Source organism: Leuresthes tenuis, unplaced genomic scaffold (genome assembly GCF_036924035.1).
Source record: "Leuresthes tenuis unplaced genomic scaffold, fLeuTen1.0.hap1 SCAF_19, whole genome shotgun sequence".
Classification (NCBI taxonomy): domain Eukaryota; kingdom Metazoa; phylum Chordata; class Actinopteri; order Atheriniformes; family Atherinopsidae; genus Leuresthes; species Leuresthes tenuis.
The window spans coordinates 20,225,433-20,244,770 of record NW_027325373.1 but is presented as its reverse complement, the minus strand read 5'-3'; the positions used below and the strand labels follow the sequence as shown (position 1 = coordinate 20,244,770).

The 19,338-nt window shown below is 40.2% G+C and overlaps 1 protein-coding gene across 7 annotated transcripts in view; it reads right to left on the bottom strand.

Annotated features, from left to right (window-relative positions):
* Nucleotides 1-288: 288 nt before the first annotated feature.
* Nucleotides 289-19,338, bottom strand: part of fcho2 (FCH and mu domain containing endocytic adaptor 2) — a 46,013-nt gene continuing 26,963 nt past the window's right edge. Inside the window, exons 13-30 of one of the 7 annotated variants that reach the window (XM_072371366.1) lie at nucleotides 19,278-19,335; nucleotides 18,981-19,156; nucleotides 16,603-16,627; nucleotides 15,244-15,288; nucleotides 14,458-14,497; nucleotides 14,234-14,319; nucleotides 11,284-11,781; nucleotides 10,744-10,859; nucleotides 8,939-9,071; nucleotides 8,690-8,773; nucleotides 8,331-8,390; nucleotides 7,680-7,791; nucleotides 6,618-6,773; nucleotides 5,769-5,901; nucleotides 3,540-3,739; nucleotides 3,369-3,433; nucleotides 3,090-3,254; nucleotides 289-2,998 (exon numbers count right to left, since the gene is read on the bottom strand). In XM_072371366.1, the coding sequence (XP_072227467.1) occupies nucleotides 2,976-2,998; nucleotides 3,090-3,254; nucleotides 3,369-3,433; nucleotides 3,540-3,739; nucleotides 5,769-5,901; nucleotides 6,618-6,773; nucleotides 7,680-7,791; nucleotides 8,331-8,390; nucleotides 8,690-8,773; nucleotides 8,939-9,071; nucleotides 10,744-10,859; nucleotides 11,284-11,781; nucleotides 14,234-14,319; nucleotides 14,458-14,497; nucleotides 15,244-15,288; nucleotides 16,603-16,627; nucleotides 18,981-19,156; nucleotides 19,278-19,335 (2,175 nt within the window). In that variant the 3' untranslated portion in view covers nucleotides 289-2,975. The remainder of the gene's footprint in view (nucleotides 2,999-3,089; nucleotides 3,255-3,368; nucleotides 3,434-3,539; nucleotides 3,740-5,768; nucleotides 5,902-6,617; nucleotides 6,774-7,679; nucleotides 7,792-8,330; nucleotides 8,391-8,689; nucleotides 8,774-8,938; nucleotides 9,072-10,743; nucleotides 10,860-11,283; nucleotides 11,782-14,233; nucleotides 14,320-14,457; nucleotides 14,498-15,243; nucleotides 15,289-16,602; nucleotides 16,628-18,980; nucleotides 19,157-19,277; nucleotides 19,336-19,338) is intronic. The other 6 variants (XM_072371368.1, XM_072371367.1, XM_072371370.1 and 3 more) reach the window with 6 other exon arrangements.

Here is a 19,338-nt window from a genome sequence, read left to right as displayed (position 1 = left end):
CTTGTACCTAAAGATGATGAAAGTAGTTTCCAGGAACCATGTGGGAAATAAAGGAACTTCACTTTTGAGATAATTTGCCTGGATGTGTCCAGTTTAGTCGGAGTGACTAGTTGAGCTCTACCACAAACATCTATTCAATGTTTAATTTTAACTGGATATTTTAGCCTGGACCAAAATAAGTGACAGCCTAAACATGTGACTGGGATACCAATTCCCTGAACCAGTAGCATTGCAAAAGGTCAGCATTACACAATGTCTTAGTATAGACAAAAATCACAAAGTTCACACTTAAAGTTGTCATATTCATATATTTGTATATATTCATATATTACACATTTAATACAGGCTCAATGAGAAATCATAAAATAGACAAAAAGTGGCTGAAATATTGGTAAAAATGTGAGAATCATTTACACAATGTTGCTCTTTTTAAACTCTGTTTAATACAACAAATAAAGAAAAAAAAAAAGAAAAAAAAAGAAAGAAGGGAAGGTGACAGCAAAAGGTGCCCTGTAAAATTATTTGGAGTTTTGTAGGGACAGCAAGAACCAGCTTGCTAATACTGAATACAATTACAGAATCCATATGCTCATTTTTAAAATGTGCTTGCCTTGTTTGAGGAAAAAAAACAATAATAGAATAATAATAAATCATTCACGGAGAAAACAAACCTACATGTTGTTTTCTTATGATACAAATATCTTGTTCTACAATTTCTGGATTTTATGTAAACTGATTTCAACTGTCTCAAAAATTTGAAGTTCAGAGTATGGGACATACTTCCATAATCTGTGTAATATCAGTGGCTGCTAAATCAATATCAAAGGCCAGTCTTATACAAGGTATCAAAGGCATCATTCAAAATATCAAAAACTGTTCAGATATGCTGGCTGAAATCTAAGAAACCATCAGTTTAAAGAGAGAAACTTGGCGAACTAAGCTTGGATATGAGTCAAACGCTAAACCAGTTAAAAACAATGAGCTGTGTTCTGTAGCAGTAAGAGCGCAGTAGAAAATAAAATGAAAATAAGACTGATGAGAAATTAATCTCCTAAAATTGTGTTTGTGAGGTCGGTTGAGCCACGCGATGCACAGCGCGTGGAGCGACTGTCCAAAAACTTTCAGCTATCATCAATCACATATTTCAGGCAACTTATTCCCAAACATTTTACATTCCAGCACATTGACCAATCTCAGAACCCTTAAGAGGAGGATGTTCAACAGAGAAAATGTCATAAAAAAAAGTAAAATACTCCATGAGGAAGGAAAAAAGCCTCTGAAGCACAGCCCTCTATTAGGAGAAGGCAAGAATGAAGCACCAAGAGTCAAACGTGGCAACTTTTCTGCTAAACCTGCTTGTATCGCTCAGTTAGAAAAGGCTGAGGACTATCCCAGCACATACTGGGTGAGAGGCAGGACATGCCAGTCATCCATCACAGGTTTAATGGCAGCATTGTGTCACTCTAACTAACCAAAGTCAGCAACACCGGATTACTGAGTGTCAAGCGGTCACGATAAGGCATTTTAATTATTACTTCGGCCTCGTGGTGAATCTGTTAGTTAACGTAATCCGACGCACGATGACAGCATGAAACTGGTGTCTATCAAACGGAAAACACACAAAGAGATTTTGAAAAAGTTAGTCGATCGAACTCAATCCTAAAAAGACTCATTCATTTCTGGAAGACAGTTTATAAAAAGGAGAAATTTTCCCTTCAATATCCGAAAAAAATAAGACAACTGGCACATTGTTTGGTGCTATTCTCATTAACTGTGCTGCAGTACACCGAAAAAAAGTGTAGAAAAACTGTGAGATTCAGGCACATTTCTCATTACACGGAACACAGACGTGTGATTAAAAAGGCTGCAAGGGAAATTTGGCACGATGTCCCTTGAGTTTGTTAATCTAACAGTAGACAGTCTTTACGGTTAAAGTTGCTGAGACTTAACAGTGAGAAAGTTTTAAAAACGTAGAAGCCACCATTGAAAAGAGAATTTACAAGGACATTTTGAAAAGACCACACTGATCACAGACTCCACGAGAGGCGATTATTTAAAAACAAAACTCAACAGAAATGTTGTTAAATTTGCATTTGCGCACATTTTTTTTCTTTTTTTGCCTTTTGTTCCACAGTATAAGAAGAGGCACTGAGGTCAGATTTTTTTCTTTTTTAGAGCACTTCATTATTTTTTCAAAGATCAAGCTTGTGCCATAAGTATTGTGTAAGTTCTGTTAAAGACAGATTTTACCTTCATTGCACATGATCAAAAAAGACAAATCGTGAGAAGGAAAAGACAAACATCAGTAAAGAAAAGCCCATTTGATAGTTGAGTCAGAGCTGGTTGAGCAGAAAGTTCAGTGTTATTTACAGTTCAGAGAGAAAGCTTTTCTTCTCATCCACACAGAAATGTCTTTATATTCCTTTTAAGCTCTTAGAAAACGGATACAAGAGGAAAACGAGCATCTGAAAGATTGTTAGTGCACTTTTTCTTTTTTATGATTTCAAATACCATGTAGAGTTCATGGATGTAGTGAAGGAGGACATGCAGAGGGTCGGTGTGACAGAAGAGGATGACAGGGATAGAGTGGGATGGAGACGGATGATTTACTTCAGCAACCGCCAAAAGGGAGCAGCTGAAAGAAGAAGAAGACGACTACGAAGAAGAAATAACATATAGATTTATATCTAATCCATAAATTGTTTCTGACTGTACAAAATTGAGTTGATCTGAAAGTATTATTAGACTTAATATCTACACATTTCCTGAAAGCTCATCTTAGTTTTATTTTTTTAAACAGTGTTCAATACTCAGTGCTGTTTCATTGTAGTGAGATTCTCGCTTCCTTTGTGAAACCATGGCAACCGCACACGGAAGGATCTGAAGTTTGGAAGGTTTGGGAGGCCTTCCAAAGTTGCACATCTTTGCGTCAAGCAAGATTTTTCTTTTCTTGAGAACCACAGGGGTGGGTCACCTCAGCAATCTGCCATGTAACGCCCTTAACACAAGAGGAATCCATTTTGAGCCGGAGATGCATTTAATATACCAGCGTCAGAAACATCTGCAGGATCAGGTGCTGCACTACGTACCTGTGGCAAATCTTTTCTTGTTGAGAGAGAGTCTGTATCCAGTCCCCTGCAGCTCCATGTCGACTCCTGACAGGGTGCTCCCCTCACTCATAAACTGCACTGCCAGAGTGGAGGGGTTCGAAGGGCCATTTGATAGTTCAAACTTTGCCCTCAGAGACCCGGCGCCTGGTCCGAACACAAACGGTTACGTTCAAGAAGTGCTCCAGCTGCCCTCCTTCGCTGTCATATTTTCAACAAACTTTGATGACTCATAAAAAGAATCAAACATAGATTCCTCACCTTCATTTTCAGATTTTTCTGAGATGTCACCCAGCTTCCAAAGACACTTACTCTGCTCGGAGTTCCTAAAATGGAAGAACAGAATCCCACCTTAAGCTCCCGTGTTCAAATGTTCTACAGCGCTCCATGCTGTGCTCCATGTTGTGCTCCTGCTGATGCAACACATCTCACCATATGGAGTTGGGTAGAGACTGTGTATTGGTGACTCCTCCGTCAACAGGCACTAAGATCTGCACGTTGGTGAGGGCACCAGGTGAAGCCATGGACTCTGGGTTGTAGCGGTAGTCAACCCGTAAGTCCGTTGTACCCGATGTACACTTCCAGTATACAGCCAGATTGAGAGGAGTGGAATGGATCCCATCGGACTGCACCTGAACACAGCAGCACAGTGTAAGTGTCCTTTACTTTCTACTTTGAGTTTGGGCAGTTGGAGTGATAGTCCAAATAGTCCTTTTCCGCATTATGAGACCTTGCCCTTGATATACTGTTGTAGTCCGAATGTATTGTTTTGACTGAAAGAGAAAATGCAAGCTGCATGCGGGCGCCAAAGCGGAGACCTGCTGACACTGCAGATCCACAGCCTTTTTTATATTTCAGTTAACTCAAAGAGTATCTGATATTTAGTGTACTTTCCAGGGCCGTCTTTAGTGGTTTGGGAAATTGGGTGCCAACTAGCGGGTGAGCCAAACCAGCTGGAGAATCCCAAACCAAGATATTAAACTCCCGTCCAAAGCCTGCAGCATTTGCAGTTTGATGAGCTTTCTATTTGGTAGAAATCCAATTTAAAAGTTTCAATTCCAGTCCAAAATTCTTTTATATTTGTACATTCTATACAGCTGGACAAAATTATATACATTAACTGAAATCATATAGCCTGCTCTTTCTTACCATGTCTAACTTCCAGTGGTAATGATAGAGTCTCACTAACACACATGTGCAATAATTGCAACACATGACATGACAGTTATGAACATGTATGCAGTACTGATTATCAACATTGTTTAATTCAAATGAATCAATTCAAATTTCGAAGCTTTCAAAACACTATCAAGGAGTCTTGCTCTATGTCAGTTCACAGGATTTTAGGACAGACATATTTACTGTGATATGCTGTGGTCATCAAAAAGACAGTCAACCTAAATTATTCACACTTCTATCCAGAATCTGAGAGATTGTGAAGCGGTGTGGGGGGGGGGGGGTTCTATACATATTATACTTGGATCTTTATTTAGTGATATACTACATGTTTGTGGAAGTGTGTTCATGCCAAGAACTAGGATATTTATGAGGCCCTCAGAAAAAGAGAAAGTCATAAAATAGTCTGCAAGTTCACTGAGAAACCCAGGGTCAATGATCCACAGAGTCCACAATCAAAAGAATCTGCAAGGAGGAAGCTTCTGTTGTACAAAAGAGAACATTGCAGCACGTCTGCAGTTAGCTGAAGATCAGACAGAGAAAACAGAAGAGTGCTGGCAAAGATGAGATGGCCAGATGAGACCAAAACAGAACTATCTGGTTTAAATATGTAAAAAATGAAAACACTGCACTTGAGAACCAGAACCGTAACCTATTTATGTATCATGGCTTAGGGCCGTTTTGCTACATTTGAAACAGGAAGATTTTTCATCATTGACTGAACAAAAAATTCTGAATTAAACCTAAATTCTAAAGGAACATATCCAGACATCCGTCTGTTACCTGAATCCTGACAGGGTCATTCAGCATGACAGCAACCGTAAGAACAGAAAGTGATCTACCAAAGAATGATTGGTGAAGAGCAAAAGTCATGTTTTGTAATGGTCAAGTCTGAAAATCCTGGTGGTAATCCAACAGAAATGTTGCGAAAGAGAGGAGTTCATGTGAGGAAACCCACTGCCATCACAGAGTTGGACCTTTAATGTACAGATTAAATTCCTTCAAGCTGAGGTGGGGTGCCAACAGATGCTTAATGCAGAAGTTTGCGTACTTTTGTGACATGTGAAATGAGCACCACTAAATATTCTGTCTTGTTAGTTTGAAGTGGTTTTCTTTGTCTACCTTTAGAAGCGGTTTAAAAATATGATGATATTTCTGTGATGTTGAAATTCGAAATGCCACACAAACTCAAGCATCACTCTGAACTATTGGAATATCATGAGAATATTCCATACTTGCGCTGTGTGCTTGAGGCTTGAGATTCAAATTAACTCCAATACAAACAGCACGGTTAAAATACCATGACATGAAGAATGAGCTTAAAAATACAATATTTCACATTGAAAATGTTTTATGCTGTTGGTGTTCCCTTTTCACTGTCCTAGCCGCATGTTGACACATGAAAAAATATGTTTTTACAAAGCATTCTTTAAATGCAGTTGCTGTATCTGGATCAAGCTCTCAGCTCGACGCTGGCTGACTGACCTGGTATTTTAGGATGTCCACATTATAGTAGGAAGCTGAAGGATTCTGATCTGAGGCTTTTCTGAGGTAGGACGTCAGCGCTTGCATGTTGAACCAGAAGTCCTTGGAATTCGAGTCGCTTTGGGAAGGATCACTAGATAAAAGCCAAACAGTCAGACAGATACACACATATGCATAGACACAAGGAATAATCAGAGGCTCAATTATTCATTGCTCCTCTTGGCTTTGTGTGTGCAGCTCAAATAGCTTGGAAAAAATGACCCTGTTATATCCAACCAGCCACTAAATCATGAATTCCAGTTGATTCAATTAGCTCAGCCATGTGGTCCTGGGATAACTGAGAGCAACCAGAGCGAGAAAAAGATGCCATTCTTCATTGGTTTTTGGGGGGGGTGGGGGGGGGGTGGGGGGGGGGGGGTGGGGTGCAGTTTAAAACCAAACTAACACATTTAGTGCCTTGCTGAAACGTTGCACTGCATGTGAGGTGAAATATACATTAAATACCTTTGCCTACGACTAATGAGGTGAGAAATACAAAAATACATTAAATCAATGAAGTGTTGAAAGAAGCAACGGTTACGTGAAGTGTTTTATTCTTTGCTCTTTTAGAAGAGACATGGGCAGTTAACAACCTGGTTGTGAGAGGCTGCTGGAAAATACTTCCCTGACAGCCTAATGATAGCTTTATGTGAGATTACTAATCTAATTTCCTCTCACTGACGTAAACTACATTTCCTTGATTCTCACGTGTATCGTTGAGGCGAAATCCCTCTTTCACTTAGCCACTATTTTGTCAAGGTATCGGCTCATAGGTTTGCTTAAGTTCTGAGGTGTTTCCTGACACCTCACCTGTACAAGAGCTGCTGGTTGGGGAGGATCTGCTCCAGCCTGCCGATGTTCTTCAGTTTGAACGTGAGGACGGCCGGGGAGGGGTTGGTGGTGAACACCTTGATGATGCCCATGGGGAATGACAATGTCAGGTCCCCTGTGATCTTCACAATGCATCTGTGGAGTGCAGCAATCAATTTTCAAATTCCTTTTTCACAAGAAAACCAGTGGTTTTGTGACAAACAGTAGTCTGTGTGTGTGTGTGTGTGTGTGTTTTCTACATGTCTAATGGGGCTGACTGAACCTCGACCACCGAGGATTCAACAGCCTCGTACAGAACAATGCGCCATCGACAAAATTAAACTTTTAGCTTGCTAGTGTATAAAGCAAACAACTTTTTAAATGACTCAGTTTGCAAAATGTCTATCACAACCTCAGACAGCCCATGTGGACAGTCTCAAGAAATAATCCACTGATTTAACCATGAATAAATGTTATCTTCTTGTGTAGTTATCATTAAAGTGCTTGGTTCACCTCACAACACGTCAGCATATAACATTATGTACATCTGTATGCTTCAGCAGTGCAAAGTTTGGTTTGGAGACTTCTCACTCATCACCTGGGAGGCTGGTCTAAGCTGGTGGTAATGGCCCACAGTGGGTTTTAACTTTGCACCGTGTCTCTGTTGTATCGCTTATGAAATGTTCCATTTGCTAATCCCTGCAAAAATAAGCCTTTTGCACAGCAGCAATTTAACAGCAGTTAACCAATAAAAGACTGTATGTTTTCTCTGCCCCAGACTATAATCTGCCTCATGCAGGTTATCCATCCTGAAAGAATGGTGTCAGACTCACACAAAACATTCCACACATGCAGAGCGAGTGGGAGATAAAACTCAGCAAAACACACAACTGAAAGACTCCTTAGTGAAGCACACACTGGGCAAGCGAATGTGAAGTGTAACACAATCAAGTGAAGAACTCACAACACCATATGTAATGTAGTTACACGTAAAACACAGAAAATAACTTAAACAGCTCCATGTTGTGGCATTTGAGCAGCAGGAGGTCATGTGAGACTCACTTGGTGGGATCAGCTCCTTTGAAGTAAGCATTAACCGATTCAGTGAAGGCTACGGCAATCGGCAATGCATCTTGGGATCCCAGGGTCACAGGGCTGGGACCGCGAGATGTCCCTGAGAACGAGAAAGGCCCAGAGTTAAGGGTCTGTTGACTCAGCTGCACGTCAGACTTTCAAAACAGCCCAAAGCAGTCAGAATTAGGAAGGTTTAATCATGCAAAGACGTATTACATAATCGCTGTGTTTCATTCAAACACTGCAAATGAGCACTTTGTTATTTTTTTAAATAAACACAGATTACTTTTTGAGAGGTTTGTGCGACAGCTGCTTTAGCTTCACTAAAATATGATTAGACAGCATCTTCAAACTTCTAAAAGTAAACAAATAAAGAAATAAGTGACATTGCATCATCATTTTAAATAAATCTTTTTCATGTTAGAAGTTGATGATGAGGAACAGGCTGGAAATATAATAAGGAAGAGCGCTGAAGACTGAGAACTGCAACCACTGCAAAGCAACATGTCTATTTGTCCATCCATCCATCCATCCATCCATCCATCCATCCATCCATCCATCCATCCAGTGCATTCAACCAGCTGGTGTTAGTTTTTTAGCTAAATATATAGAACACTCCAATATGAATCTCAACTATACCTGCTGGCGTTTCACACCGCTTCTCAAAGGGAGGCAGCTTTGCTACAAACACATCGTCCTCTTTATGCCACATTAAAAGGCAAAGAGAGGAAAGGAGGAGATACACAAACCCAGTGAGCACAAATGTGAGGAGAAATGATGCTGAGCATGTTTGTAAGCCAGTTTTTATACATGTGATGATGTTGATAGGTGAGCCCTGAGCTGACAAGGCTGATATGATCCCACAAAGATGAACAACATGGCTTAAAGAAAACATTCTTCAGCAGTTAAATGTATGCAGAGTAAAGACAGGGTGTGTATAAGCACTACTGTGGAAAGTGGAGTCTAATAGGGAAACATGTTTGGAAATGCAGACTCACTTTGGCTTAGAAGAAAAAGAGAAGAGAGGGAGAGCAGCTCTGGTTCAAGGGAGGAGAGGGGGAGAGCAAAGGTGTGCTCAGCTTCTGTAAGGAGAGTAGTGAAGGAAAGAAAGCGAAGGAGGATGGACAGAACAGCACATTGTGGTGCACAGACAGAGGTAAGTGATAGGTTGGTGAGGGGCTGGGGAGGAGGAGGAAAAAAATCATTTACGAAAAGAGAAGATCTCCAAACAACTGAAGTGTTCGTACCAACAGTGGGGGTGTTGCCAGCACTGAGAGAGGCATTGGAGGACAAGGAGGAGGAACTCTCAGCCCGAGCAAGGGGTGCCGTCGGAGGAGGAGGGCTGGCATTAGATGCTTTGGGTGGACTGAATGGCCGTACCTGAATTAAGGAAAGAACATAGGATGCTGTTCAAATATGAGCTATAAGTGTACTTTGAGCACTAATCAATCTTGTGTTGCTCAAATAAAGTACGCTACAGTGGCATGCAAAAGCTAGATTAAACATACTCTAAATATTTCAGTGATGTCCTTATCTGTAAAAGATACAGAATTAAACATGAAGCGCTGTTTCCAATGTTTGTGGGGGAGATTATATTCGTTGTGTAAAATTTTAAAAAGGAGCACGACTAAAGGAGCACAGTGTTAAAGTTTAAACACCCTTTCACTTTTAAGCTCTTAAAAAAAAACAACTCGTGAGAAAGATGTGAACCTTAAGACTACGTACTTCTGACTTGTTCTGAAGCACCCAGACCTTACACCACACTTCCTAACTTCAGTTTCTGGCCTGGCTCCTCACCGTTTTTCTTTATGGTGCCATGTCACACACCAAAAACTTGACAACAACAAACTCCTGCCATAATAAAGAACCTTTAGAAAAGGAAGCTGAAGTGTGTTGGCAAGACACTGGACACACAAGGCTGCTGCCGTAGAGCCGGCTTAACTAGTAGCAAGTAATAACTGCTTAGCTCTCTTGTTTAGCGTTTAGTCACATTTGACTTGCTCTGCTGGTAAAGTTGCCATAATGCAGGTTTATATTCATGAAAAGAATGCGATCATTGCTCCCTCTGCTCTGCATAGGCTGTTAATCACAGGGAATTGAAGCTGTGGTTGATTCCTATAATTCAATTCAATTTTATATTAAATAGTGCCAAATTACAACAAATGTCATCTCAAGGCACTAATATAACTACTATAACCTGTGCCGTGTTACTGATCAGAGATTGAGAAGCATATGTAAAAAAATGATGCAGTCTTATTCTTATTATGTCTTTATTCTTGCTGTAACATTATCCAACCTTGTTGCTTGGCATTTTGAGTGGCTTCTGACGGTGTTTTTGTCAGCCTCTTGAGCATGACAACAAGCTCATGTGTTTAGGTGTGCATATGGCTCAGATGGAGGTTCGTTTTTAAGGCAGTTGTGTTACATCCCCATGCAGGGGGACCCAAAGGGCAAAACATTGCCAGATTATGTAATGCAACTCTAAATCCCTTTTTCATATCAAGGGAGGATGTTACCGGTTTCAAAGCTTTGCAAGTAACCGTTTAGCACTATGGTGCCCTTAAAACAGGTGAAGGCTAAAAGAAGACATCAGAAGGCAGAGCTCGTCATGAGGTTTTCAAGGACTAGAACATTTTCCAAGAGAACTGGTTGTAAGACTGTTAGGAGGGCAAATCATCTGCAAAAGATTTAGCACAACCTTCAGATTCACAGTGTACTAACTTAAAAAGGCTGTGGTCATCACAGTGCTTGACCAAATCATCACTGAAAATCTGTTGACAGAACTTAAAAGAGCAGTGCATGGATGACAGCCCTAGAATCTTTAAAAGCCTTTTGCTCAAAGGACCGGACAAATATACTCCAAACAAAAAAATGAAAGCTGCTACAAAACACATTTATACGCTGTGATATTTGCCAAAAGGGGTGTTACTGAGTAACAACCAGGAGGCGTGACCGAACATGAAAAGCAGGCCATCTTTACCTCACTTAGCTATACACACCAACACATGCAGTGCCCAAACGTTCATGTAGAGGTGAAGTAATAATTACATACAATTTCATTGATTCCTGTGAGTTTTCCAGTGGGAAGTTTGGGCCTGGAGGAGGGCCGTGGTGGGGGCACAAGGCCGCCAGCCGCCAGAGGGGTGGTAGGTCGGTTCGGTACTGGCACTAGAAAGAGGAACAGAGGCAAATCCTCCTGGTTACTGATAGTTCAACATGATGGACATTAGGCACAAACAAACATGTGTTCCGACTTATTCAGCTGGATGCAGAGCCGTCATGCAGCAAGGCAGCAAAATATCAAACATTAAAAATCACAACGGGGCAAAAAGTAAAACACATTCCAAAACAAATTTCACAAAAAGAAACTTGAGATAAACATGTTGCAAATCAGGCAGTGGGCTGGACAAGCATCAATGAAATAAAACAATGGAAAAACAACTGAAAATATTCACAGACAAATGTAATTGCTGGTTTCCATTACCAAACAAAAACGCCTGAAATAAGACATGGTTAATAGAACAAAAGAAAAGAAAAGAAAATTCCAAACCTCAGGCATATGACATGTCTTTAGCATCAGCAATTATGTTACCATTGAATATTTTGCTTGCTGGGGCTGCAGCCATTGCCCTGTCAGAGAAGACATCAGTGAAACAGAGGCTGCTGCCCTCTCTGAAACCCGCTGCTTTGCAGTAGGCGTCTGCAGAGTCGTCAGACAGGAAGCGACTTGACCTGCCGGAGCCTGATTGCAGCCTCTGGAGCTCCTTTACAGATCCTGAGCCCTGACGATAAGGCGGAGTGAAGCTATCACTGAAAGCAATCCATTGGCTCTGGGACCAGGACGCTGAAGAGAAGGTGTCGACGCTCTTCGGAGGGCTGGCAGTGGCCGGGCTTTTGATGGGATCAACTGGCTCAGAGGGCTGGGTGATGGGAGCACTCTGGGCCCTCGCTGGTGCGGGCTTAAGTACTTGGAAAGGGTTTTCGGGTGAATCCCAGGGAGAGGATGTGGATGAAGAGAAAGAGGAGACGTCTTTGGAGTGCTGGCACTCTGCCAAGGGAGGAGAGCGCTCCTGTTGTGGCACCGTGTCAGCTGAAGGAGGTAATGTGATTGACAGAGGCGGTAAACATCACAAATTTATCCGACTTTTAGTTACAAATCTGCAGCACCAGTGCATTTAGAGAAGTAATCTCTACAGAGTTAATAAGATTAAAGGGTTTTCATTATTTTCCATCAGTGTTATGAATTAAAATGAAGAGCACACAAATAGGTATTTATCTGGACTTTTTCATATCAGTATATATTAGAGTGTGTGTACTAGGATGTTGTTTGGCAGTAGTATGGTTACCATGGTTTCATAATCACACTGCAGTTTGTTTAGTTAAGTTATTAAAGTATTTGTTGTTCCTCTTTATTGATGAACTCTCCTGTGACTAACATGCAAATGTTTTTCATGGCAAAATGAAACATTTATACATACATCGCTAATGTTTCAGCTGGTAACTATTGCTTAAGTTTATTTTGTAATCTTTAGACACATTTAACATGAAACTAATTCATTACTTTGAAGCGATTCATGGAATATGGGGATCTATAGTGGCTGTCAAAGAACTTCAAACGCACGGTGCAGACTCTGATTTTATAAAAGCATACAGGCGCAAACCCTGACCATTTAAGTCTGATCACAAGCATCTGCAGTAGAGAACACTTTGATGTTTCCATAAAGAGAAACAAAAATACATCAACGGAGTTTAAACCATGCAAAACCTTGGTTGATGAGCGTCACTTTCTGACACGGTCAGTGTATCACATTTTACCTGATGCCTCTGGCAGAAAGACGTCAGAGTCATTCATCACAAAAGATGGAGATGGAGGGATTGAAAAGAGGATAGAGGCAAGGTCTGACAAGAACAGGTAAAAATATCAAACCAACAACACATAAAGTCACAGAATGGAAGAATGATTAAAGAAAAACATTTGAAAAAATTTGATATGAAAAACAAAAGTTAAAAAAACTCAGAAAAATGTACAATAAAATCCATGAAAACAAACAAGGTAAATACAACATGATGTATAATACAAGTGATCTTTAGTACACATGTGAATATCTAATGTTTTTAACATCCTCTAACATCAGGCTGCACTTGTTTAATGTGTTGTGTGCACATTTGTAGCTGGTAGCACAGCTAAACCGCACTAAGAAATTTATTGGGCTGAAAGCAGGTATTAATTCTCATCGCCACGTCCTAATCAGGGCACTTTTTGATGCTCTTTTGACTTTTAAGCCGAGACCTTTGACAGTAACGAGACACTGTTTGACAACATACGTGCCAGTGGGCTTTATAGGTGACCCTCTGACCTCAACTAGGTGCCAATTAACTGTGGATTATGCTTAACCTGGGTAATGGGTCAGTGCTAATGTCACTCTGTTTAAATGCTGGTGTCATGCATGTGAAGCATGAGATGCACATTCAATTTTATAAGTAAAGGAATTTATAAATCAATAAAGAATGAGTGAAAAATGCATGCAGAGAAGACTATGGCTGTCAAAATAAAAAGTAACACAGCCATGATTAAAATGCAAAAAAAAAAAAAAAAAAAGGGAAATAAAAAAACTTACAGGTGGAATATTCTCTTGACATCACATCTCAGTTCTTCCATCTGCGGCTACCTTTGCTTTTAAGAAAATCTGAACGCTGTGAATGTGAACCACAAACTTCATTTTCACTTTTTTTTTTAATGACTGAATTTAGGTTTAGTTTGAGCTAAATTTGACAGATTTTCTTTCTTTTCTTTTTTTGGCAATAAGGTAAAAAGTAGTTTGTTTTGATTTCTCCACTGATGTCACTACTTTTATCACTTGCAACCTTAAGTGAATCAATGTATAGCAAAGTTAGACAGATCTTGTTCTATATAGAAATGCTTTCTATATCATATCAAATAACTAAAAAAAAAAACAGTTTTTTTGCATATTCATTTTGTGAATGTGAAAGAGGAGGGGTAACCATTAACTTTCATAGTTATTAAACAGACAATGGAGTCATGTCCCCATTATTTGGACACAGCAGGTGGCATAAAATCTCTCATGTCTGACATTTGGTTCAATTTTCTTGTCCAGTTCCACACCACTTCCTTTCCTGAGCTAATATCTTAATAAATAATAAAAATTAACTTAACCTCATTAGTTGTACAGAAACCTGATTATTCTAACAAAAAAAGAAAAAGAAAGAAAGAAAAGCAGGCATTAAAAAGTAAAGAGCAGAAAGTTTTGGCAGCAGCAAGCTAAATTTATTCTCAGTTAAAAGAGTATAGAGTAAAAAGTTAAATTGAGCTTTAAAGAAGAGTTTAAGTTAAATATGTTCTCCCCCATTTAAGCTTTTTTAAAGTTTTTTTTAAAGTTTGGTACAACACAATTTAAAACCAAACTAAGCGAATGACTAACAAACACCAGCAAATGTTGGATGTGTGTGTAATGGCCTATAGGTCATTTTGAACTTGTGGCAGAACATATCTGCACAGGATAGTATCGGGCTTTGGAGGTTACCTGTTGATGATGACACAGAGGAGGAGGATCCGATGGGCAGAGCCGGGCTCAGTGGGTCCAGAGACAGAAGGTCATTGTTTGTCAGTCTGACAGAGATTAAGAGAACGTTTCTAACTTTAATAAAAGCAGCCCAGATTAGGTAAGCATGAATAAAACAATGGCACTCGGGAAGACTTTGGCATTGAACAGACGAGCCACAAAGGAAGTTGCAGGTTCTGACTCACTCATATGGTGTCGGTACTCTGGGTTTCGCCAGTTCATCGCCTGCATTGAGAGAAACACAAGCAGAAAGTTTAGACTCATGCACATACACCGACAGATGACAGAAAACACACATTCCCAACAAGTGAGAAAAACCCATGACAAAGTAAAAATAAAACCCTCCAAAAAAAAGCTGTTGAGCATCCAGCATTTAAAAGTGTTTTGAAGCGTCTCGGTTGAAGAACATCACACCTTTTGACTAAAAACAAAACCACCAGCTACCATTGACAGTTCCGGGAGCAGTCAAAGCTTTGGACACACCGGTGTGTCTAAAGCTTGGACTGGTACTGTATATTTACAGTAAGTTATAGGTTAGAAAAATTCTGCCCCATAAAGTTCAACTTTATTGTCCCAAAGAAATACTGTTAGGGTGTTTTCAATATTGTGGAAGCACTTTAAAACAGGGGATGGAGTGATTTTCCTAAAGGTTATTTCAAACCCCTGTCTAAAAGTGTTATTATTCATCTCAAAGATAGATCCATAGAAGCAACTTGAAGCAGCACTTAAGCACCAGAGGCAGAAAGATGAATCTAAAAAGTACCCAAATTTACAGCCATACACTTGAGTAAATCTGACAAAATAGGGCTTGAAAATTTGTTGTGAGAGGACACATTGTCAGTGATGTTAGCTGGAGTTGGCTGGCTGCAGAAGCTGCGTGAAAGGCAAAAGAGATGAAGGCTGTGGCAGATATTGGGGGTGAAGGGGAAGGCAGGGTTGTAGGCCAACTACTGTAGTGAAAACATACTCACGTGAACCCTGAGCCTTAGAGCCTAATGTAGGTGCTCCTGTGATTCCTAAGCGTATGTAGAGTATACATCTATCAATGCAATTAGCCTGTGCAAACTGATCTCAGCTCTGAGTGTTTCAGCTGCAGAAAGTGAATATGAATTTCATTTAGCTTGATACAGACACTATGCGTGATTGGAGGTTTTTAAAAAGAGGAGAAAGTCCAGAAGCATACTAGGGCTGCACAATGATGGGGGGGGGGGAATAAAAGAATTACACTGTAACTTTACAAAAATATTGCATATTAAAAAAAAAGAATTCACCATGAAAAATAAAAACACAAATGGGATTTTGTAGGAGAGTGCAGCTGCACAGAAGATAAAAACAATAATAAAAAATAACAATAACTTCATTGCTATACACCGTTTCAATCAATCCATGCTAAAGTCAACAATCTCACATGCCATGTTCGTATTTATCCGTCCGTGTGTTTATTTTTGCTTTGGTTGGCATTTTCATCTGGCTTTGCACACGTCACTCAGGGCTCTGTGGTGCTGATTTAAAGGATCAAACTAAATTAAGATGTTGCTTTTTGCTGTGGCAATAAGTGCAAGGCGCTGCAGACAAAGCACCTGGCTTTGGTTTACATTACCCTGGAAAAAAAAATCCTTTCTATAGCTGAAATATGGACCTGAAGTCGCATTTTTTTAGTCCATTGTGTGGACAAAAAGCCTGCATATCATTCACTATCGACTGAATCTGGCAAGTTTTTTTTTTTTCCTCACCACAGTGGTCCAAAAAAAAACCTTAAATCAGAACAAATGTGTTTAATCAGACTGACCTCTCATATATTAGTCATGGAAAATTTGAACAGTTCAAGCTTTCTTTTTGAATAAAGCAGCAACAAAGTTGAGGAAGGACTTGTTTGAGGTAACTCGCAGAATTTGTGAAGCCTTAAGTTACATTTTGAAAACATCTCTTGGAGCAGGATACGACTCCTTTACAAGGTCCTCGCGGGAAGACAAACAGTACAAAGTTCACAGAAGCGTGCCAGCTTGCCAAAAGCAAATGATCTCTGACGTGTCAAAATACAAAAAACTAATTAAACAATTAATCATATATGTACCACAGGAGGGAAACATCCCTTAAGCATCACATTTATAGGATATATATTTAGCCTTTCTTAAGATATGTTGGTTTTGGCAGGGTTTTTGGATTTTCCTTCCTTAAAGACAACCTCTTTAAAAACAACTCGAGCCAGCAAAAATGTGTTTTTACAGTCAACTGTTCACCCCCCCCCCAAAAAAATAAAATCTTCTTTCATAATAAAAATAAATAAAATGAAAAAACACAGATACAGAGAGGTTTAAAACAATACTCACTTGACTGGTTCCTCCGCATCTGTCCCTGAAAACCAAACAAACACACACATTAATTAATCAACAGGACTTGATGTGAATTTTAATCTGGAACTTGCCAAAGCTTTGTTTAGTTTGCTAACAAAAAAAACACCAAAAAAAGACAAGACTGATGAGGGAAAAGTGATCCTTCTCCACACAGGACATTTTAAATGCTTTTCTACAAAGTGGAATGCACTCTTTTATGGGTCACTGATCCTCTCCGAGGAGCTGTGCAACTTGTGGAAGCTTAAATTTACACATTTAAACTTCATTCTCCCCCCACACACACACGTTTCATATTTCAAATCCTCAGTTCTTAAGTTATTTTTCAAGTGAAAATACAAACATGGATTTAAAACACTTTTACATGCTGAAAATGGTCTTGCTAACTATTCTCAAGTGGAAGGGAGAAGTTTCCACGACCGAGTAAAAGACAGTAAATCACAGGACTACTCACATACCTCACATTAAACCTAGGATGAAAAAGTCAGCAGCTCAGAACTGTGTGTTTAAGCCTATACAACGATCAGTCAGGGACAGCATAGAGCATGCCCCCAACACTTCACCAGCTTCCTTCAGAGGCATTTTTTTGCGGACATAAATCCGCCACGTCTTGCTGTGAAACACAAGATATTCAAGATATACTCTTGAGGACGACCAAACCAAGAGCAACTAAGTGCATCAGTTTCAATAAAAGACCCATTTCTTACAAGACGAAAGGTTAGGAGGTTGTCAAGGGAGGAGGGGAGAAAAAGAAACAAAACGGGTTTAAGGAACATAGCAAAACCTTTAACCACCGTAGAGCTGTAAGGCCGGGGTTTAGTCCCACAGGCGCTAAGCGGCAAATGGGTTCAATTACGGCTCTTGCTGGCCACACACACTCACAAACACACGCACTCACACACGACTTGCATTGCCATTTCAATAAAGGGAACACCACGGAGGGAGAACCAAACAGGAGGAGAAATGAAGAAGACAAAAAAATGAGCAGCGAGGGAAAAAAAGAAGGAAAGAACATCGCTCAATAATTCACTCCAGATGATGCAACGTCACCACCATGGAAGAACGTTGTCAGTCTCATTCAAAACTACTCTGTGCATGTAAAATAAGCAAAAAGAGGCCAAATAAATCCATAAATAAACGTGAGCAGGCAGAGGACAACAGAATTCATGGTTTTTGAATCACAAATCAACAGTGATCTGTTTTGTACTTTCATGAGAGGAAAAATTCATTTGTTTTTTTGTATCTGAAAAACAAACTGTAATTACCAAAAGTATAAGATAATCCTTAACACAAAAATTATTTGATAACGTCTCTTGATAATTATTTTCTTCTGGGAAAAAGAAAAAATTTGGAAAAATCTAGGCACCCAACTCCATAGAGTGCTCAGGAATAACCACAGAGTGAGTGAGCTCCAATAAAAGAGCAAAAAGCGGATAAATAGATGAATAAAAAGGAGCGAGGCCCAACACCAACGGTGAGAAGGAAGAGCAGGGAAAGCAGTGGGAGGAGGAGGCGGAGGAGATGCCGTGACATTGGTTTCAGGAGCAGCCGGGGAGCGATGAGGGTGAAGCACCGAGCGTGCCCTCTCAGCCGCTCCAGAGCAACGTTAACAACAACAACAGTGCAGTGCACACACACACGCTCGCACACACACGGTGCCGTGTTTGCACACAAGCAGTAGTGGTTTTAAATTTTAATGACTGGGGCTATTTTCATAGAGCAGCAGAGAGTGATTCAGAGATTGAGTGATGGAGGGGGACAAGGAGCTGAATGAAGAGCTGCATGGGTGTGGTAATGGATCAGACTGAGCTTGTGTGTGTGTGTGTGTGTGTGTGTGTGTGTGTGTGTGTGTGTGTGTGTGTGTGTGTAGCCTGCTGACCATATTCCCAAAAGTCTCTGCAAGGAGGGCTGAGTGTATGAGTGTGAGTTTGCAGTAAGGTCCAACAACATCAGATATTTAACTCAGAAATTGATCCCGAGCACTTAATATTTGTCTTTAAAGAGAAAGAAAATAAAACTGATACCACAGTTGTTTGACATGAAACCAAATTCTGAGTAAAAACAAAACAAGAAATGAGTGTGAACAGGATCCCTAATGAATCAGAAACCACTGTGGCATTTAAACTAAATTAGACATGACATATTGCTTCTAATGTAAATACAATAAGCTTCACAAAAGAGTAACTAATGGCGCACGTCTATGGCTAAATGGTTTTGCCGTCCTCTCAGACAGATGCTGCCCTGTTGCCCTCTAGTGTTACAGAGGCAGAGCAGACTTCTGCTGCACCAGTGGAGGACATCAACAGGTTTGATTCTGGGAGGATTTGATGCGTTTGCGGGATGTTGTGAAGCCATACCGAGGTTGAGGGTGACAGGATGATGTTTCCGATGGAGGCTTTGAGCTCATCGATGTTCGCTCGGTTCTGGTGCGTGCCATTATTCGGCTGAACAGGTTTGATCTGTACGTGAAACTTCCTGGGCTCGTCTTCATCCTCGGAGTCGCTGGACGAATAGAAGGTGCTGTCTTTGGCATGTAAGCAGAAATGTTAAAGAAAAAAAAAACTAAAATGGACACAGAGCAGAAAGAAAAGAGTTTTATTTACGCCTGCTCTCAGACTGCAGGTGGGTCTGAGCCTCTCAGATGAAAAGGATATCGTTTTCATTTACTTCAGGTCTGATGCAGAAGCCGTCTGCATCAACTTTAGGAACATTCTG